General features: G+C 33.8%; 2 protein-coding genes across 2 annotated transcripts; one reads left to right on the top strand and one right to left on the bottom strand.

Moving 5' to 3' along the window:
• The first annotated feature begins 1853 nt into the window (after positions 1-1853).
• Positions 1854-3756, top strand: LOC133318858 (uncharacterized). The gene is made up of 6 exons (XM_061521234.1): positions 1854-2057; positions 2137-2263; positions 2525-2708; positions 2777-2950; positions 3272-3344; positions 3417-3756. The coding sequence occupies exons 1-6, from the start codon at positions 2010-2012 to the stop codon at positions 3594-3596; spliced, it is 786 nt and encodes a 261-aa protein (XP_061377218.1). The 5' UTR covers positions 1854-2009; the 3' UTR covers positions 3597-3756.
• Positions 3721-20230, bottom strand: LOC133318857 (thrombospondin type-1 domain-containing protein 7A-like). The gene is made up of 28 exons (XM_061521233.1): positions 20218-20230; positions 19893-19986; positions 18727-18834; positions 17373-17518; positions 15343-15471; positions 14779-14972; positions 14230-14335; positions 13630-13838; positions 13316-13508; positions 12968-13122; positions 12302-12414; positions 12028-12137; positions 11709-11894; positions 11279-11423; positions 10858-10956; positions 10671-10771; positions 10255-10435; positions 9864-10025; positions 9519-9669; positions 8940-9093; positions 8476-8564; positions 8128-8270; positions 7773-7896; positions 7303-7476; positions 6867-7021; positions 6520-6632; positions 5779-5869; positions 3721-5574 (listed from the first exon to the last, which is right to left on the bottom strand). The coding sequence occupies exons 1-28, from the start codon at positions 20228-20230 to the stop codon at positions 5532-5534; spliced, it is 3681 nt and encodes a 1226-aa protein (XP_061377217.1). The 3' UTR covers positions 3721-5531.
• Positions 20231-23144: the final 2914 nt, after the last annotated feature.

Here is a 23144-nt window from a genome sequence, read left to right as displayed (position 1 = left end):
ACCTGGCAAATAGCATATGAATTGGATTATTTTGAGGGTAATTACGTAAATTTATCTGTTCTCGGGTTTGGACTGGACACTATGGCTTCAGTAAATTCCATTTGGAATTTCGATAGCTTGTTTCAGGTAAATTTTATAGAGATGTTTAATTTTATTATCCAGAAAGGTTTTTTAAATGTTGCTTGTTAACTAACACTCTTTCTTATGGTACGTGAAAATGAAACGAAAGTAGTTTGTACTCGGACTATGGCAGTAAAATGTTTGTATCGACATTGTAAGAAGGTTTATCAGTGTTGTGGCTTTTGTATTTTCTGTTTTTCAATTAATGTTATGGTGGTAATATATTTGGAATTCACGGCTAATATCTTTGACGGCTGTCATCTGCACAAATATGCAGGCATCTATGGATATATATCATAGTAAAATAGTATCGAGTGAGCATCAACTCCTTTTGAATTCTACTTCTACTACTATTCTACTTCTACTACTTCTACTCTTAGAACCTGGAGTCTGTTTTGCACAATTTCTAGTGAAAGCTTATTACTTTTTAAATTTTAGTTCAATTTGTATTCTTAGTCACAAATTTAACGATAATAAATACCTTAGTCTTTAAGCCTTTTTTGTCATTTTCTTTTAATTTTTCTATACTCAATACGGTATGAACTGTTTTTATGGAGTATAATTCTAGTAAATATATGAAAAGTGTCTTTAATAACATGTCGTTAGTAATGAGTTTTTTATGTAATATTTAATTACCCGGTGTGTTCTAGCTTCACAATGTTATATTGTAAATTTTGCTATAATGGTCCTGGTATTCGTGTCGTCATGAAGCCATAACGCGATTAATTCGAATAATATTTTTAATCAACGAACAGTTAGCTTAAAAGATTGTCAAGTGATTTAACAGCGTTTTTTGCTTACAAGATAGTCAATTTAATGTTTCTTAAATCTTATTCTTAGCAAAACAGTGAATATAAAAGTGTTCAATACTATTCTGTGCTAATAATTCGTGGTGTCCGTGGATATTTTGAAAATTTATAAGGCTAACAAATTGCTATATCTATCTGCTATCTAATGAAAATAGAGAAAAAAAATTGCCATAAATTTAGTGACTTTTTGTTATGTTTCATGTACCAGTACATGTGCTGTTTCCATGTTAATACATAGATCCATGAAATTTATTATTTGACTTTAAATTACTTCGGTACCATATCGTGTAGAGTTCCATTGTGTGGTGCTACATTAAGCGTCTTTTCTTTATATTCTTTACACCCTTGAACCACTACCTGATGTAGAGAACCGAATAAATTATTTGTAGTTAAACATTTCAGTGTGCACTCTGGGTATGGGTTGTATCGGTAGTTCATCGCGTGTGGCTACATTGCCGTTAGTATGTAAATAGTTCAAGAACTATTAAATTGCATAATTGTGTATTCACTTGCTAAAGAAAACGTATAATTGGTTCAATATTAGTTAAAATGTTTCTTGATCTTGGAAATGTTAAGACTGAAATTTTGTATTTTTTAATAACACATTTATTTTTGTTTTTTAAATCCCTTGAAATGTATATTGTAGGAGAAAAATGAAACTGAAAAGGAGACGTTACTTGGTGCTATCGTGAGATTAGATAATGATATTGCTAAAAGTGAAAGGATGTATTCAGCACAGAGAGTCGGAGTGGTATCGGCAGAGCTTGAAAGCATTAGACAAGTACACATATAGCCTTGATAGCGATTTAAGTTATACATTATTATTTTATTCGAAATGATCTTGCATTTGTTTTTAAACTCTATAATTTCATTACGTTTTAGGAATTGAAAGACTTTGAAGGAACTCAGTTACCAGTTGGTGAATGTTATGCGAAGACAATGCATCAGGTTTGCTCAATTCCTATGTGGAAACCGAGGCACTATTTTTCAATAATTTTATATTCCAATATATATGTATGTTAAAAATATAACTTAAATGTTTTTCAGTTGTTTGTCACTTTAGATATTTATGAGCGTCCGATGGTAGCAGTTGAAAATGAAGATTTCATTGCTAATGTTAACAGAAAGGTGATTGAAATATTTCAGAATTATATAATTTTGTGATCATATCATATTTATCAAAAAATAAATATAATTATCATTTAAGGAGATGCGAAAAATCGAATTTGATTTGCTGCGAAGACGTGAGAGGGAGCTTCAACAAGAAAAAAATTCACTTCATATTGAACTGTCTAAACTACGTTCTTCATATGAAAACCTCCAGGAGTTATTAGGTTGTAAATAGCACACAAAATCAAGTTTAAATTAAAGCAGACATACACGATAGCTCTTTAGTAGTCATTTTTTTTTGTCGGAATAGGTACACCACAAGTGTCTGTATGTAACTGTATTATAATAATTAATAACTATAATACGTGAGAACTCTCATCAGTTTTAAATAATCATCTTACTAATATTGTTTTATATTGGTCTTCTAAAATAAGGGCTTAATAACCTTGCGTTTTAAGACTATTAAATTATTGTATACTTTTCAGCATGTGTTCAAAGCGAAGATCAATTGGAAAAATCTTTGCATAATAAATACGAGGGGGCACGAGCTCTCCGCGACTCGCTCGGCGCAATAAGCGTAAGATTGCTGGCAGCGGCAGAATACCTCAAAGCAGCGCTTCGGCATCTAGACGTTGCCCTTCCAGCCTGGAAACTTGCTTCAATGGGCAAGTAAGCGAATATAATATGTACATAATTTTTCGATGTCTTCAGTTTATATATACGTTTTTTGTTGTCAGAAGTGGTATAGAGCGTACTTCTTCATGTTCTGACGCGTGCTCATGCCTTACCCGCGCGCGTTGTGACGAGAGATGCGCGCGCCGCGTGCTCGCCGCTTACTCAGCGCCTCGTGCCTCCCGCGAAATGCGACTAGCTCTAGACTATGCCTTCACGGACACTATACATGATCATAGGTTATATAAACAATCTTTTTACTTGTTAGGAAATGTATTGGGTTCTTGTTACAATCCTCGCGTTAATTCTTTTAAATTCCTGAGTTATGTGAATGGTATGATTTATAAAGCGCGATTAACAAGACGCCAGATTTCGTCAGATCTTCAGTTCACGTATCCCAAGAACTTAGCAGCATAACAGCGACGACCATACCATATTCAGAACTCAGTGATGCATTGCCCTCGGGCGTCCTTTGGAATATGCGTCAGTGCCCATTTAAAGATATTTGAAATAAATATATTATTTATATTTTTCGTAATGAAGGCGAAATATGTTTTCAGATACAAAAAGACAACTGAAATATTTCATCAATTTAAAGATGCTCTCGTGCAGTTCCTCAATAATATACATCAGGTATCTTAATTCCGAGATCAGAATTAACAAGTTATTGTATGTAGGTACTTTAGATAGATTTCTTATTTTCAGGTTCTTCTCAACAGTATTGAGAATCTGGAAGATGCTGAGAAAAATTTAACGGAATATAGAAATCAATTAAGATCGCACAGAGCTAAAGCAATCTTAAAAATGGGTTTAGCTGAATTATCCTATGATCCAGTAAATTTAAAATCGTTGAAAAAACGTAATAAAATGTTAAAGGAAACGTAATTCACAGTTCATTATACACTTACTCATAATTAAAAAAAAATTAATGACATATAGAATATATATATATATTCTCGTTCAGGTGAAATAACTAGCAGGATAGTTAATTTGTAATAAAAGTCCCATATATGTAAAACACAATCAAATTTTATTAAATATCAAATATGGTATTGTCTAACACGATTCCTTAACTATCATGTTTCACATCAATATCATAATATACTGACATAATTATAATACGGTTACACATCGTAAGAACGTAGGTACAGATGAAGAAGACGATACGCTTACTCCAAGCTTACATCACACTGCTTACCGCGCGTGAAAGGTCTCCATTCGTAAATCCTCTCGCTGTAGTATTAACGACGTTTTTGGAATGTGAAATGTTAGGCGCTTCATACGCAGTGTGACGCAAACTCGTGCTAAACATACACGAACGAAATAAGAAGTACAGATATTAGCAGTTACAATAAAAAGTTACAATATAGTCATAGAATATAAAAGATTTAATTCTATATTGTCATGAAGGAACAAGGTGTAGATGTAAATATGAGTAAGAAAAATAGCAATCAATTATAAATAGTATAGAAACTAAACTATAAATGTGATTGTTTATGAAGAGAGTTTAAAGAAACACTACGCAAGAAAGTAGTAGTACGCAAGAAAGAACACACTCACCTATATACTTGACACGATACATGGCTTAAATGCAAAATCTACTAAACGTGTTATACATGATTACAATCAAATATCATGGGTTATGTTAGCGCTTAAAATCTATAATAATGTTTAGTTTTGTGCGCCAAAGCTCTAAGAGTTTCAGATGACTTTCAAGCGTTGTTAGTATACCGCCTGCTGTGGCTAGAGAAGAACCACAGCAGTTGAACTACGAAGAGATATATTGATATGTGATATGATGTGTCTCGTCTATTTGGTCGCTACCTATTAGCCTTGCGTTCATATCCGACAGTTCTTCTATTCTTTCGAAACAAAATCGTCTTATAACATAATATCAAAACAAATAAATTTTGTTAACAAACAAATCCAAAGGCTTTAAAGAATAAATATTGGTGCAAAAAATTCTTTGTTTATAACTATAGCAAATGTAGTATCAAAATTTAATTTCCTTTTAAATAACAAAAAAAAAAAAAATAATACACTTTAAACACCATATCAAAATAATTGTCACAAGTCTCTTTCGTAATATAAGTAGAATAGATTTATGCACACGTTTTAACGGGAAACCAGTCAACGTCCGAAGTTTTATCATTCTAATAACGCTTAAGGCTTTGTTTCTATTAAAGAAATGCGAGGTAGTTGTAGCCAGACGAACGGTTTACTTTATTTTGAAAGTAATAATAATAAATACAATACTTTCGGAATAAAGTATACCTTCAAATGTAAATCTGTCAGCTAATCCTCGCACAACTCTGATATAAACGCAACCTTACCCTCAATTCTAAGCTAAGTACGACAACTCCTAAGCCACCTTCGTAGCTACAGCTCTTAATATTGTCAAACCGAAAGCCCGTACAAATCATGGCTAAATGTACGGTGACATATAAATCGTCTAAATTAGCATTTTCATATACGTCGTAAAAACATGGAAGCACTCTTGCGGACAGACTGTTTGCTGGCTGTGATGTTGAAGTACTAGAACACCGATTACGATAGTTAATACTATGATATGATACGGTTACAGATTCAATTATATAAGAAGGAACGATAAATGAGCAGAAACTTTTATTATAATTGATGTCACACATCGCTAAACACGTGGAAACAAAACTTAATCATCAAACAACAGCGACAACAAAACAACAGAAACGAAACAACAATGGAATGTCAAATTGGAGAATGTAACATAATCCAAGTCTAATCCAAGATAACTCTGAAACACTTTCTCTTTATAACTGAATGCAAACATTTTTCAGCTGTTTACACTTTAGTGATGCTCTTCATTTTTCTGCTTCTGATGCATCTGAAATATTACTTGAGTCAGTCAGTCAATTTTTTGAGTCTAGTTTGTCATTCTTAAGAGAGATGACATAAATGTTACAAGAGTCATAATTAAGGTTGGTGAAGACTTAATAAAGATCCAAATATGTATTAAACGTGAAGTCTTTCAGTGCTATTGTTGACGAATTGAAATCATATAAACATTTGTTAAGATTTTATTGAATACCTTAGAAGTCCACGATAGAGCATGAACGCGCCATACAAGCTGAGTATTATGGTCGCAGTCCACACTACCGCCAACACTGAAGTACTTCCCTCTGTAAAAATTAAACATAAGGTATACAAGCGTTGAGATATATTAGATTAGAAATCAAGCAAAATGTAAAAAAAATATCCACATCTTTTTAAAAATTTAAATACACATTACGAATGTGGCAATAGCTTTTGACAGCGAATTCGTCCGCGAGTATTTCAGTAAGAAGTAAAGAGACAAGAGTATAATATTTTAAGATAATAAATACACCAACTAGCGGCGGTATCTACTGTCTGCGTCATATGTCTTCATACAATACAATTGTTATACCTTGATATTGAGGTAACTAATGTGTAAAATTTCGATAAATTATAGCTTATATCTTTTTGTAATGTCTAAGTTATATTATTGTAAATTTTCATCCAAAATCGTTTAGTAGTTTTATCGCTACCTAGCAACAAACATGGATAAACATATATACAACCATCCATCCTCAGAATTTTTACATTTTTGATATTAGTACAACAAAAAATTCTACTTTTCTGTCTATAATTTAAATCGGGGATTCTAATCTAGATACTTATACATCAGTCAGTGACGCACATTCAAATAATCATATATGATTACATTTTGTAGAGTCCTGTGAATTGCCATGTAATCATATTATAAATATAAAATAAACAATAATCTAGTTTCAATGACAATAACGGTAACCTATATATCCGTCATGGTAGTGTTCTGAAAGCCAGGCGCCTCGTGTTCCGTCACCACCAGCTGTCGCCTCCGAAGCCTCCTCCGTGCAGTTGGACCACTCGATTGTTATGTATCTAGGAATACGTTTCACGTAATTTGAATGAATGATAGAGAAAATTACATGCTGTCTGTGTGTTGAGACCCTGGTGATATATTTGATTGTTATGGTAAGACGGTATATAGGTGATGAATTTTATAAAACCTATGTTTTTATATATATTTAAAACTTAAATTCAACAGTAAATTTAAATAAATCAATAATAGTTGGATACTTTTAATGCCAATACTATGTAAGTCAATTTATCCACCTGGAGGATGTTCTGCAGGCTCTTCGGGGTGGTACCAGTAGTGTACGTGTCCTCGAACGTGCCCCACCACGGCAGCCGCCCCAAGCGCCCCACGGACCCGGCTGCCCCAGCTCAGATTCCTGGCATCCACACTCGACCTCACACTCCTCGTCCTCCTATACAAATCTCGCTCATAGTATACTTAGTCCAATTAAAAACGATATAAAGAAGTTCAGAACACTATTGAATGCAACTTTGGAGAAATAAAGTATTTGAAACTGGTCGCCTTTTTATACTCAGAGGCAAACGATATCACTAGAATCAAAGCATTTGCGTTATTGAGTGCATTATACATATGTACGAATATTTGCATAACCTTGAAACTGGACCCCGTAACAAACTAAAATATTACGCTTTCAAGACAATAATTGTAACGACAGGTCGTTAGGTTTTAAACCTGATGATGCATTGGCGGTGTAACGATGCGTCCCGGTAGAGCGGAGGCACATCTCCAGGGTTGTAAGAAGGCCCCTGATGACGGTTCATCGTTGATGCTAGTCAGTTCACATCTTGCATGAGATAACTTCACTCCCCATCCGCATGCATTATCAGCTTCTTCTCCTGATGACGTCTGAATGAAATTTGATTTAGATTTACACAAAAAGTCATTATTTATATTAGAAACAATTATACTTTATAAATATAAGAGATTTTTTTATGCTGTGAACAAAATTTATGATTTTCCAAAACGACTGAATTAAAAATACAAATTTAAAATTAATTATTGCAATGTTGTATGAATTTTAAAATTATTTAATCGGAAACTATATTCTTTCAGATTAAGAAATCACTTCTACTGTTTAGTGTTAAATTTAGAAGAATATCTTTTTGCTTATTAAAAGTATTACTAAATATCTAGACACTGACTTGTACATGACATCCTAATAGCGGTCTAGCGACGAGTCTCAAGCATGGTTCTCGCGGGCAGGGAGCTCGTTGCTCAGTGGGAGGGCACGCGCGACCCGGCCATACAGCCGCCGTCAAGTGTTGACTAGAAAAAGATTTATCACATTATATTTAACAAATAGAAGGGATGCAGAATCAATAAACTTGAAAAGTTTGATATATTTTAGAATGATTACCAAAATATGACTTAAATAATAGAAAGTAGGTATTTCACTTTGAGATTATAATTCATCTAAATGTTATTGGTTTAAGTTTATTTTCAAGATGGCATTCTTTGAATTTATACTTTATTTTTTAAATATACAAGATCATATACCGTATCCGTCTCATGTGGCGTGCTGTGACTGCGTCCCCGCAGGAGCAGGCGGAGGCGTCCCAAGGTCCCCACTCTCCAACCTCACAGTCTACGCCACATGGAACGTAGCACCATGACTCCCGAGCCTCGGATGCCGTTGCGTTCTAATATTGTTTTTCAATTCATTGTAAAGCAATATTGTAGCTTCGTAGCATAAAGCTACGATCGTAGTATACCAGCTACGAATGTAGCTTTATAATTACGAACGTAGCGCACAAGCTACGAGAGAAGTTATGTCGTTGATTTAATTCTACAATATATTGTCAAAAAAATAAATTACTCTGAAATGATTTAATTTCCAGCTCTTACCGGACAGAATGAATCATTTACGAAAACACCATCGCTGCGAAGGCAACGTACAGCTCTTCTCTTTGTTCCTTCCCCACACGGAGACCCACCTAAGGATTTTTGAATAAATATATATTTTAGCTGATAAAATATTATGAAAAGAAATAAAAAGTTTATTTGTGTTAGTAACCAAATTTTAAACTTTTTCTCAAACATTTACGTTCTTCTTTATTAATCAACAATCATTATTATGCATATAAAGGCTTCCGTAAATTCATACAAATTTACGTTATTTTATGAAATAAATTTCAATAAAACTCTGTATCCAGTCAGAAAAAATATAATATTTTGATTAAATTTAGTAATTTCAAAACGATATCCGTAAAAAGATAAACTCCTTAAAAAAACATTATATGTACATATATATATGTATTATGAATTCATTTTATTAGAATTTTAACGTTGTAGGGAACAATATTCCATACCCAGCGGTTGACAGTCATCCCAGGGTGCCACGTGCCAGGAGTAGGCGTGCGGTGAACAAGGCTCCGCAGCCACCAGGTGAGGGCAGGCAGTCCCGCCCTCAGCAGCCGCGCGGAGAACCACACGAGTCCTATCACGACGACCGCCCCATTTCGTCTGATCATAAAAATTACTTTCATACACCTTTTTAGAATATTATTATTTACAAGTATTACATTATATGTCGCAGTCTATAGGAGTACCATCTACAAAGAAGTGTAGTCGCTCATTTTTACCAAGTATCGAATTCAGGAGTTTGGTTTGTTAACGAAACGCGTTTTAGATTAGATCTTCATACGTATGTATGAATATTTATCTTAATTTTCATATAACCCGAATTGTATAATGCGAATTGTATGAAAATTAGAGAATCACATTTATAGAAGTCAAAACTCTTGTATTAAAAAGGCCTGTTCGTGTTATGTGTATTTTTAATATGTTATAATCAATGATCACTTCTCTCATTCCTAAATAAATAAACAAACCAAAATATTTTTTTATAGTTACAGTTCGCAGATTTAATGATCATTGTATTTATGTACCTGTTCACATGGACTCCAGTCTGACCAAGAGCTGACAACACAGTCAGAAGGGCACGGAGCCCGACATGTCGCATCGCGAGAGGGCGCAGGACCAGCGCCGGCCGCCTCACACTGTGTGTCCTCCAATTTATTCCCGTCCGCATCTATGCACCTACAAGTGTCGCAGAATGACTTTAATAGTGACAATGCCAAAGGGATTGCAATTATTGTTTATGGTTATATATTTTTTGGTGAAATTTTGGATTAATTAATTAAGAAGTAATTTTCGTAATAGACATAATCGTAACAAAAATTACTATTTTTGTAATAATTGACAGTCGTGAAATTTTGTTCTATTAGACTTACATAACAGTCCTATTGATAATGGCTCGTCCACATAGAGCTCGTCTCGGAGCGCACACAGACCACTCGCCCAGTATCCATCGTGGCTCAGTCACAACGCACGTAGAGCGCTGCAATGTGGCGCCACATTCACGACCACCAGCCGAACCTTCCTCTATTACTTCCCTATATGAGACCACGTTTTATTTATCATTTATATCAAAACATTAAAACTTAACATGGCAAAGAAGTTTACGGCTCGCCTGATGTCAAGCGGTTACTCCAGCTTAAGGAGATCTACAATATCAGAACACTCCTAGAACATCCCCAAACAAAATATCATATAGAAATAATTAATTTAAATATAGCACGAGTAATTATCACTGTCACATTTAATAAGATAACAGCCACATACCTGGTGCGGAACCTGAAAGCAGCTCTGGAACCCGGCTCAGCAGCACACGGTCCCCAGGCAGCCCACGCCCGGACCGCACAGTCCCTCGCACACCGCACGCTACATGCACCGCGTAATAAAGATGTAAATTCCTCATCGTATGTGAAGCCGTCTGTTGCTGCTTCACGAACGCGACGGGGTCCTAGAAATATTATCAAGTCCTACTAACAAAATACTATCCTCATGGTTTATCCATTTCCTAGAATAAGAAGAATGACTGATTGGTTTAGCAACTATTGATAGGAAATTTCATCATGAAGAAGTCTCCTGAATTTACAAGTATTTTGATTATGAAACATAAAAGAAATCAAAATCATGTTTAAAGGGCAAAAAAAAAACTGGTTTATATCATTATTTGATTAAAGAATAATTAGTACCTGTAAGGGGATGGTATTTCCTACAAACATCCATGGGTACATCACGTCTTCCAACTAAACAACGAGCTGCCCGTAGTGATCTCCCTTCACCGCATTCAATTCTAAACCATCAATTATAAATATATTTTTAAAATATTGCACTCAGTAAATTAAGCTTTAGTTTTTGTATTGTTTTAGTAATAATCACCCAGGTGGAAGAATACAGTCTGAATCAGCGGGTAACAGTTCCAATGAGACATTCTTGCAGACGCATGAGGGTACGTCGGGGTCAGAGGCATCCAAGTATCTAAAACATTCACAGACCTTTGTCTACATCTACAATATATTACACAGTATTTTTTTTAATATTTATAATCTCAGAATATTAGTAAATATATTTGTAAACAATAAATACCCAACTAATTTTGTTTCATATCACGTTTATACCTTACGAAAATCTTTTTCACATTCCCTATTACCATCAATGATTTTGGCAGACAATTTTGGTGCTGCGCAAATTACTTTAAATAATCAGAACTAAGCACATAAGTTTTTTTAATTACTGAAGATTTATAGAAGTTTTTCGTCATAAAAAATGCAAAATAAGTTTATATCTGAGTTTCACTAACTTTAGGGGATCTGAACATATGATATCACAAGTGAGTGGTACGATGGTGTCGCATGTGACGCTGCAGGCTGCTGCAGCGGGCGGCACCCGGGCACCAGCACATGCGCCGGCCTCGACGCGGTGAGAGTCCGAGCCGCACCAGATACCTTACACATTAGTAAGGCTTTCAAAGATATTTCGCAAAATTCGATAAAAAAAGTACTTCAAAACTGAAAAAGTTTATTTGAGACGTGGGAATTTAGTCTCTATTTCATGCGATTGAAGTGATCGAACACATAATATCCTGATTTCTATTCCTTTATGAAAATAGTGTGTTTGTTTTTATGACCTATAGAATATTTAAATATAACAAATATTTTATACAAAAATTATAAAGTATGATTATTCAAGCTGGTTTCTCCAAAGGTGGTATTGAGATCATGTGAACTTACTTCTAATCCTATAGCCAACTCCACAGCGTTGTCCTGGCGGTAATCTACAGGTACTCCACTCCCCGGCGACCCAGACAGCCTCACGGGAACGACACGACCTCGAAACGGGACAGTCCCGTGTCTCCTGCAACGGACCGCAGTTCGGACCACCTCGGACGGTGCGAACGCGGACCTGCTTACCAGGGTCTAGAGACATATACACAATTATATATATATATATATATATATAAAGATCTAGTAATGTAGTATTATGTGTCTTTTAAATTAATGGAATGCAGTTAAGAGCGTGTCTATGATAAGTCTATATATAAAAGTTTACCACAAGTATCAGGACATGGAGACCAGGGCATCCAAGCTTCAACCCTGCAACCTCGACGACATCGTACAGTACACGCCCGACGGGACGCCGGGCGACGTAATGGGGCGCATCTATTACAAGATGAGTAAAGCGATTATGATATTAAATAAAAATAATTTATGAGATTTTTTTTCATAGACAGAAATATTCTACTGTCATTATTGTATTTTAATAATTTTCACTTTTATTGAAAACCTACATTGATATAGATATTGTAGTAAGTAATGTAACTCACAGAGCTTCTCTGACAACGTCAGCATTATTCTGAACACACATAACGTCTCTGCTCATTTCACCTTCTTCAATACAAGGTTCTTCGTCATCGCTTTCATTGAACGGTTCATTATCCTGCAATAGGATATTGTTAGTACAATTTGTAATGAAAATTCTATTAACCTAAATAAAATGAAGAAAAATAAATACGAACAGTGTTAAAGTTATAAGTTTGGTAGAAATTTAAAATCGATTATATTGTTATGAACATATGTATATATATATCATAAGCAGAGAAGATAAGATTGTAAGATAGATTTCGTCATGAATTCATATGATCATATCATAACGTTCTTGTGTCGAAAGAACTGTAAAGAAACAGGGGAAAGGAAAGAAAAAATAGAGCCAAAGTAAAAGAGGTAAAAGACAGTTGAATGGTAGTATAGGAGAGACGATGAGAATAAAAATTTTATAACGACATGATAAGAAGCAAAAGACGTGCACAGAACATGCTATATTGCCTAAAAAATTTAGGATCAGGAAAGGAGTTGCATACCACAGGATTGGAACGCAAATCTTCTGAGAAAACACATTGTAATTCTTTTTGCACTTAGAACATAGAGATGTGTAGTCTGTACTATTAGTTTGAATAGGAAACCAAACACAATAAAGACTTTTTAATAGGTACCAGAAGATCTGTGTAATTGGTAGCCGGTATGAAATCTTGCCGGCGACGCTCACAAGGTCCCCAAGGCGTTGCAAGCCAGGAATAAGTGGCACAAGCGTGGGTGTTGCATGTCTCGTTTTGAATCAGTTGGTCTTCAGATGGGCAGGGCCAGCCATCTAATAAATACATATATAGAGTAAAATGATATCAAATATATTCGTCTATTTATTATAGAGAGAACCATGAACTTTGATTTATTTATAGCGATGACATAAGGCTGTAAGAATTTCCTTTTAAAAGTGATACTTTGTTAGCGTGAGGGATTAAGTATATATATATTGTTCTGTGTTATGACCCAAAGAATCTTACTTGGTGCAGCGTGGGCAAGTATATGTCTGCGTCTAGTACGCGTGGGTCGTGCATGTCCGGGGGCGACGCAACTCGCTGAACAAGGTGACCACTCCGCCCATGCAGACACTACACAGTCTCCCGGACAAGCGATACGACATCGTTCACTGCGTGGTGGAGCGCCAGTGTTACACCACGCTCGTTGAGCTTCCTTCTAGATGAGATAGGAAGAGTAATATTATAGCTTTTCTGACGAATTCGACTTACGACGTCCTTTTTAGTTACATCGAGTATGCTATGAGCTACATACGTAATAGTCTTTTCAATATACTTACTCCATCGTGTCCCATGCATCTAAGTTCTCTGGTACGTCGGCCTGGTCCGCAACTAGTATGGGGTTGAGTCAGTACACAGGGGCCCCACGGCAGTGCTTTCCACGCAGCACATCTTGGTGTAGTGCAAGTGCGTTTTTCCTCTAGAGGAGGACATGGCGCCCCTCCACCGGATGCTGCTGCTGTTACTCTTCGACGACGTACGCTGTACCCTATACATAGTATTTTTGTTACTAGTGCATTCTATTCTCGGTAGTGTTTACAAGTCTAGCGTCTAGTGTCTATGGCACCTGTCGTAGCTCTGAGGTTTGAACACGTTCTTGGCAAATTTGTTTATGATAAAAGATTATTTTTGATCCGCTTTGTTAGAGGAAGAAAATATATTGAGGAGAGTATAAAATTTTCGAAGCTTTTGTAAAATTTTTAACTTCGTGATTAGTGATGTTTTTAACCAAATTTAATGTTTTAATTAAAGTTCACAGTTAAGCAATGACCCATTATTTAAATTTTTATTTTTCTTTTTTACTACTTTTTTTGCTATTATTGTAGCAACATTTTATATCTCCCAAAGACATATACATTGTGGTCACTATAGTTTCCTACCAGTAGTTGTGAGTTGTTGTACTGGGTAAAGAGGGCATCCGTCAGTAGGCTGACAGGCACCCCATTCACTCCATTCTCCAACTTCACAATCACGTGGGCAGGGTACCTAAGAAAATTATAGGTATTCAAACACTTTATTCATGGTAAAAATAATTCAATTCGTCGAAAACAAATCGTTTACATTTTTAATTAAAAAAAATCTATATTTTATTGTGACGATGAATTTCATTTCATTTATCTATTCAGCATCTATTGTACTTCAAATCTGGTTTTGTCAACTCAAACAACAATCACGGTTTATTAGAATCACGTTAAAAGCATAATACTCACGGAAAACTTTAAAGTAGTTGTTTCAGCAGTTTTTTAAGGGTAGCAAATAGCACGCTAGCCATTTTATGCAATTAATAAAAGGTATTGATCTTTTTTCTCTAAAGGGATGGTAATATTTCGAGAATGTGATTCTATACATTTTATGTATTCAGTTGACTACATTTAGACTTCATATTTTTTTCTGCTATGTCCATAAAAAATATAGGTTGTTCAAATAACCTCGCAAGGTTGCACGAGTGTGGGCATAACTGCATGAGCACACTGCGCGTCGTGCAATGCTCGCCCGTCTGCCCGGACGCAGGTCGCAGCACGTCGCTGCACTCCGCCCCCACAGCTTGACTGCTCGCTTTCGTCACTCTCGTCATCTTCGTCGTAAATCGCGTCATTGTCATCCGCGTCATCGTCATCATCAGCTGATTGATTGCATTTTTTGATCAATATTACCACAAAGTCATATAATAAAACAAAGTCAGCTTTCATACAATCAGTGTGTCCAAAACAGTGAGAGGAAGAATTAATAATTATTTTTTAATCTAATAATTGATAAAAATGTGGTAACGATTAAACATATCAACATGTACATGTTATTCGAGCCGTAAGTTTTTGGAGGGACTTTATAAAAATGATTTTCTCCAGGTGATAAATGAATTATTTTGTAATAAAATGCCAATCAATGAACTAATAACTTGAATGGGGTTGAAATGTATATGGTTTGATGTAGGTTAAATAATAAACAAACATGCGACTATATTATAACGATATACAATAATGTTCATATCTAACTTGGTGCAGCAGTGGCCGCTTGTTCCACAGCAACACGGCATGGTCCCCAAGGACCCGGAGTCCAATGTGCCGTAGTCTCCAAAACAGTAGGTCGTACTTCTTCAACCACGTCGCATTCTTTGCCTCCGCCTTCAAAATAAAGAAAATGGTGCAACGAATTAGATTTTCATAACTTAAAAGAATATCAACTCATTAAAAGACATTTTGTAAATTGCGACATTGGAATATTGCTACGTGCATTATATGCATATATGATATAGCTGTTTTAAACTGTTGTAATTACGAAGTATGTCTTTCATCGCGAAGCAGGACTTCATCAGGATTTTTTTTTAACCTAAACAATTTTTTTCGGATTGTTAAAATGATGATATAAAAAAGTATAACGAAACATTCAAAAAATTTAATAATGTACGCGGGGTTTGAAACTACTGTATCGAGGAAATGCAATCTTCTTTCAAAAAGCATCTGTAACTCAATCTTGAGTCGACTTCCTCGAGTACAGTTGAGTCTTACAATGAGCGACCAGAAAAAAACGATTTAAACATCTTTGGCGTATAGGAGGTTGATATTGCTTTTAAAATTTATGAATCCGTCTATTCTAGTTTAGCTACGAGTTCTAGTAACGACTTAAATAGAATATCGATAGTTTTCACTTATCCATTAGTGAAAAAGGGTTCTAATTGATTCCATGATTAAAATATTTAAAAACATAATATCCAACGTAATTAAGTTCATCTCTATTGTTTAATATTTTAATAATATTATTTAAAGTAGGACTATTTTTCTATTTCGTATCTGTGAAATTGCAATTGCATAGTGATGAGATGGGAAGGAACTTTGTAGTATATATATTGATATTTTGCTTCACTTTTGATGCTGCTCTTATTTTCATAGACTGCAGAATATACCGGATTTTATATACTCGTATATCTGATTTGAAACTTATACTTTAGAAAATGGATCTAGGATCTTAGCTGGGCTTGCATGTGGATGTTTTTGGTTGTGATGAGAATATTCTGGTTATGAAGACGTTGATTATAAATGTACTAAAGCTGGCTCTATGTGATTTAGCTTATTGTAAACTAACTTAATTACGTACTGCTGTTATCATATACAGGAAAACAATAATGATTATATTATATATGACTGAATGATATTCAAGATATATCTGACTGTAAATATTATTTAACTGTTTGCTGTATTTCCGAAGAATACGTTTGGGGAAAACATCGCTATACATAAATAAATAAGCGTATTCTCGGAAAGCTTTATTTGACAAACATCGGGATGTTGGAGTGTCTCAGTTTGTATAGTTATTGCCTGGATTTTCTCTTTTTGGTGTCCTAAATAACATTTTATAATATAAATTTTACAATAACCAAGTAGGTTTATATAAAATTTTTAAGATAATACACAAACCATAAAAAATGTGTGAATCGAACTTACAACCTCTTAGTTTTTGGATAACGGTTAAAATTATCTTTTATTTTTCACTCCCCCAGAAATAGAGTGTAAACTAATTAAGATAAGAATTTTAAAAGATTTATCTAGACTTAATGAATGGTTGGAATGACCTAATTATTTTTAGATTTCTTCTGTTTCATCGTATTTTTCAGTTTTATTATGTGACATCGTGTCTTATCGTTTCCAGGAACGCGGTCTACAGCTTACTTCATTCATTAACTCATTGACATCTTGTACAGAATATATGGGATATGGATATATTTCGCTTTATGAGGTTATTCAAATAAATGCCTATAAATAATATTAGTTTTGATTCCGCTTCTGAGCAGAATCGAGCAAAGTAAATAAAATTAAAGCATTTTCGTTTTGTTGATATTATTTTTGCGTCATCAGCACGAAAAATTGATGATTAAAAATGTATTGTTATGTGAAAATGGTTTTATTTTCCAATAAACTTAAACAGTACCATCAATTTATTTGCTTTAAGTCAAAATGTACTCGCAAATAGTGTACTAAAAGATTATTGAATATTTAAGAATAATTTTTCTTGCTGTAAATACACTGACCTTGTGACAGTCTTCGTAAACGTCTTGTTCTTACTAGAGCTCCATCAGATCTTGGTCGCCATGGCAACCACTCAGCCAAGGAACAGTCCTCACGCATCACGCACACGCGAGTTGTGCCGATGTTTGCTATGGCAATCCCGCAGTACCTAGTAATAGTACATATCTAAGAAATCTATTATGAATAAAATTCAGTTTTACGGATACTATGCGTTTTTTTTTTAATTTTATATGTAAATTATCACAACGTCTGGGTTCCTTTACAGCAACCGTGATATCCGGTTCCATAATAATATTTTTTACTTCTTAAATCTTTAATACGTTGTAGTAACTAGTACTCATGTTGATAGAATACAGACAATAAGTTGAAATAGTAGAGCGTTTAATTAGTTCTCATAGAACATGATGGTGAATAAAATAAAGAAACGAGAAGGTTTCATTGCACAAAGGCGTCAAAGTGAATATAAGTCTTTTAAAAGTATATGTATAATAAGATACATGAAAAGTATAGCTAAAATGAATCGAGACCGAATTTCACAATTACATGTGTTTAAACATTGTGCTCAGAATGAGATCATCTCTTACAAAATACAACGTTGTTCGTAATAGTGCTATTAAAAAGGGATAGAAGTGGCAATCAATCAATATCCCTCGGCGAGGATACTTCAGGAGAAATGTCACTTAAAATGCAAGAGAGGGACGTGCTTACCTGTTTAGTAAGCGTTCACGTGAATTTTAAACATTTACACATATTCTCTGAGACATCTTTGTAATCTTAACAGCGTGGGTTAAGATTTATCAACACATTCACTCACTGTATATCTTATAACTGATAGATATTCTACTTCAACACCTCTTTGGAATAACTAAGCGTTATTGCGATAAAACTGGGATATTTGTTTTCTCAGAAGGGACGGCTCACTTAAAACTTTAACCATCCATGGGGCTGAACTTCTAATGGTAAAGTTTGATAGTTTGGCTTCCGAGTGGTGAGATAGTCATAAATAAAGCCATTAGAATGACAGAACCAATAAGTTCATTATCTCATGCGGAAAGTATAATTATAAAGTAATAATGACTTTTATATTCTTTTTTGTTAAAATATTATTATGAAGCTATAATATTTTCGTGTCTGAAACTCAATACAAATGTCTGTGTTATTGCAGTAGCTTAATATAATTTAATCGGTTCGGTAGACTTTGCAAGGTTAAGCTAAGAACACTATACATCACAGATTATATGCATTTTAACTAGTAGTGGAATATCCATACAAAAACAATAACAAACAATGTACATTGAGCAATATAGTATTTATTTGAATTGAAATAATTTATTTTTCTATTTGTTAAACACTCACAGAGCTTCTACAAATCTGCCATCTTTTCTCCGACATTGCACTTGACGTCTCTGAAGTCCCAGACGTGGAGTGTGCACCAGAGAATCGGATTCCAGACGAGCGTTATATCTACAAGAAATAGTGAGTTGAGATAACTTATAATTGTATACTCTACTGTTAATAAATGATGGGAATAATTGAGAGTTAATTCAGATACATATTTCTGTGCAATGCTCCTGACTGAGTTCGCTTGATGAATTCTGTGATTTTGTAAAAATTAATAACTATAACGACCTATAACTATACATAAAAGACACAATGTGGCTTTAATAACCATTCTATTTTTTATTAAATAATTTCTATTTTTAAATGTTAAGATCAAATATAAATCGCCTATAAAAATCTCGCTTAGAATTATTACTTATTTGGGTTTAGTATCACTTCACATGGATTACCGTGGAAGTTCATTAAATAATTGTTAGGACTTATTAGTTTCAGAGTTAAGAAATTCATTTTTGTTTTCTGCGAGCTCATTTATTTGATCCCCTCGTCAGGGAGATTTAAATAAATTAAAAGTTAAAAACTCCTTTTTAGAAAACAAAATTTTATTTGAATGCGCTATAACGGAATAAATGCCTTTTAAATATCGAACATTAACAATGTACATTAAAGGTTGTCGTCAAATTTAATTATGTAGATAAACAAAATTGTATGTAGTACAAATCACAATCAATATAATTGGACTTATTTCGTATATTCTCAGTGAGTCATTTAATTTGATCCGCGTAATATAAGGGTGCATAAAAAATAACTAGCCCGAGATTATGAGTACACCTCCATGTTGGATTAAGAATGACACTACAAAGTTACAATGTATTCTGATCCAATTGCTTAACAAAATGTCATTTAAATCTGTTAAAGATTTCGGTTTAAATGAACGCTTGAAGGTGTCTGGTCAAGATCTTATTCGCAAAATTTCACTCAAATAAACATGCATGCATTGTGAGTTGAATAAAACGTTGTAAAAATAACTCTGCCGCCAGAATTGCATAGATGACGTTTAAAGTTGTCGACGAGTTACATTGTAATCGTTTGAGGACAACTTTAATATTCAATTGAAAATTTAACTACGAATATGTCTATAGAACAGTGTTATTTCAAATAAAAACCTGTAACTATATACATACCTGTCGAAAGACTTAGCTTGATCTCCGTCGCCAGTACTACATTCTGTCCATGTGCCCACATACACCGTGTACTCCCCTTCAATGACCACCGGCTCTGCAAGAAATAAATAATGATTAATATTATGTAACAGATGCACAATTAATTTAAAAAATTTAATATTAGACCACAATTTACAGCCAAGGTTCAATCTAATTTGTGGTGTAAGCTTAATGATAAAAAAAATTCAATACAATTAGTTCAAAATGTAATATTAAATAATTTGTAACCACTAATTGAAATCTGCGGTGAGGTTTGCTTGTAGTGTTGTGTATTAACATTACTTACGCCTCACAGACATCGATTCGAATCAGACTACTCGCTGTATTAACACAGATAAACATCTCTATATATTAAATTGTCGGACGATCGTTATTTAATGTATGTACATTATACTTAATTAGCTTTTTGGCTGCTGTCAAAATGTATTTATACTTGCGCTAATAATATATATAGCTATTTATTTGTTCCATGAACAGGTTATAACAAAAAAAAAAAAAAAATTGAATAAAAGATTCAAACTTGAGTAAAAAATATATTGTCATACAATTTTCTTTCATGCCAAATTACGGATTAAAAAGAATATGTGCATAAGATTTCACTTATTCACATAAAATTCAGAAAAAATAATTTAAAAAAAGGTTGTAATCAAAGGAGGTTGAATAGAAGATTATACTGTACACTTAGACGCCACAGATTGTAATTAGTTCCCCAAACAACTCACACCTTAATGAATAAATGGATGGTCGGAGCATAACTTGATTGAGTTTATGTTTCTAAAGTAATTAGTCAATTTAACGTGTGCGCTTCCATTGCTGACATAATATCGTCGAAGACGCTTCCAAATAATTAGGTTATCTTAACTGTGTTTGGTAACATTTAATAATTAAAAATAGCCTAGAATACATTATGTAGAGTAATACACATTTGTATGAGTGTAAAAAGGTATTTCCTGTATTTTAAAATATTTATTAGAACACATAACTCAGACACTTCTAAGGAATCAAAGATAAATTAAGTTATTAAAACCATAAGTATATTATTAAATTTGTATTGAATGATTTAAATTAAAAGTTCAATAACATTTAATTTAGATTAGTGAAATGAGAGGAAAAAGCTCGTAGCACAAAAGAGTAAGAATAAGAATCAACAGAAAAAACGAAGTAAAAAGACCGAACTGTATGCGAAAAGCCACTTAAAATTAATGAAGCTTATAGCACAAATAAAAAAAAAATAGCAAAACCATTTACACGAATAAACCCGATATTATATAAAAACCTGAAAGAAATATCGAGATCAATGTCTTTATAGATGAATAACAAAATTTAATTAAAGGAAAACTGTAACAAAAGCCCTATAAATCTGAGAGGAAATTAAGAGATCGTTTGTAGAGTTTCCTTCAGATTACATTTCCTTTACGTGGACTTAACTTCAGCTGTTTGCTGACATTTGTTGAAAATAAATAATACTTGATTGGAATGAGATTTAAATTTGTTGAAAGTGATTATATTCCAGAATTTTGCGAATTATGTAAACGTTTTCAGAATTATCCAATCGTAAAATTATCAAGATAGGATTCTATAGATATAATCATAACAATAACAATAATAATACCATAAGAATAACAATAGTAGCGATCGAAAATACTGAAGCGATTGGTATACAATTTTGTATGAACTTAAACGAATTCTTGTGAAAACTTGAATAATTTTTGTTCACACGTCGGTTGCGGGTAAACCCCGGGGAAAAACTTGTTTAATTATAACTAAATAATTGTTGCGTATGTAACATAAAGCAATACATCAGGTTCATTTGTTTGCGGCTCACATTATGTAGTGATGGAGTGTGGGGGCCGCCCTCCTGTTACAAATTGTCTAAACTTCCCAAGGACGTATTAAATTATATGTTGCAATGTAACAACTTCTTGTTTGTCATGACTATAAAATACGTGTTTATCTCTGATGATGGAATAACTTTATTTTTCCTCGGTTGGCGGTTTTTTCTCTACTCTTGGGCACTTCAAATTAAATGACCCTTGCGTGACATTTTTATTGTCTGTCTTGTTACAATCCGAGAGTATATATCTTCGCGATAACCCAACCAGTTAAAATTTACATGTTAATAGCTCTGTGTAGATTGCCGGAGTGCCGGCGCAATTAGTATTGATCTTCCTTTGTGTAGCACTATGCATGCGATTTTAAATCTAATTATGTAAATGAGAAGCTTCATTATTGAATCGTTTTACAATCGTTGGAAATGTTTGTATTAGTATTCATATATTATATATTTCAACCAGCGGTATTAATGGTCGATAGCTTTTAATGACTCGATCCTCTATAATTTCTGTTTATTAAATTAAAAATAATGCGTTGAAAATATTATTAGAGTAAAACCTTTTTACATGTTTACAGGGCCCTAATTTTCTTTTGAGGTCTATTGCTTGTCTCAATGAAAATCATATCGTGGTTACAGTGGAAAGAATTGGGCAGAATTCAGCATGATTAAATATTAAACATAGCATTCGTTTTAAGATAACAACGTTAAGATTTAATGATCAGCGTTATAATTCCTAACAATAAAATTCAGTTAAATACCGACAATTCGTAGAATATTTTTAGTTGCATGGCGACGTAAAACGTACGTTTAAACCATAGACTCCATAACTCACTGATTTAAACAATATGTCAATGTAACAAGAATTGAGATTACAGGCACCCCGTAATAATCTTAAAACGATCGTGTCAGTTATACTCTCCAATGATATGAGCCGAGTTTCGGAGTGCCTTTGTCAATCAACTGTGAAAATATGTCAGAATAATGTTAATGGAACACGTTATGTCGGGAATTTCAATGAACAATCATCCGAATACTACATGGAATATATATATATGTATGAGCAATTTTAATAAAATAACATAACAGCATTATCGGCCTAACCAATTATATACTATACCAGGTATTTGATAATGAAAACGGATTTATTTTTTACAATACACGATTCTCAATACGTTTCATTTAAATGACTTAGGTATATTTCATTTGTAATGTTTCATGACATAATGCAATCAGGTTGAATATGGTTGTGTCTCGGCATTATTCTATTAGATTTAGGACTTAGCCCTGAAATGGCTCCCCTTTTCCGTCTCGTTGGCTATAGTAGCCCGTTTACCGTCCCCGCAAAAGGAATTGAGGTTAGGTCACGTAAAGGAAATGTT

This window comes from Danaus plexippus, chromosome 8 (genome assembly GCF_018135715.1).
Source record: "Danaus plexippus chromosome 8, MEX_DaPlex, whole genome shotgun sequence".
Classification (NCBI taxonomy): Eukaryota; Metazoa; Arthropoda; class Insecta; order Lepidoptera; family Nymphalidae; genus Danaus; species Danaus plexippus.
Note: the sequence above shows the minus strand (reverse complement) of the source record. Positions and strands in the feature narration are given on the sequence as shown.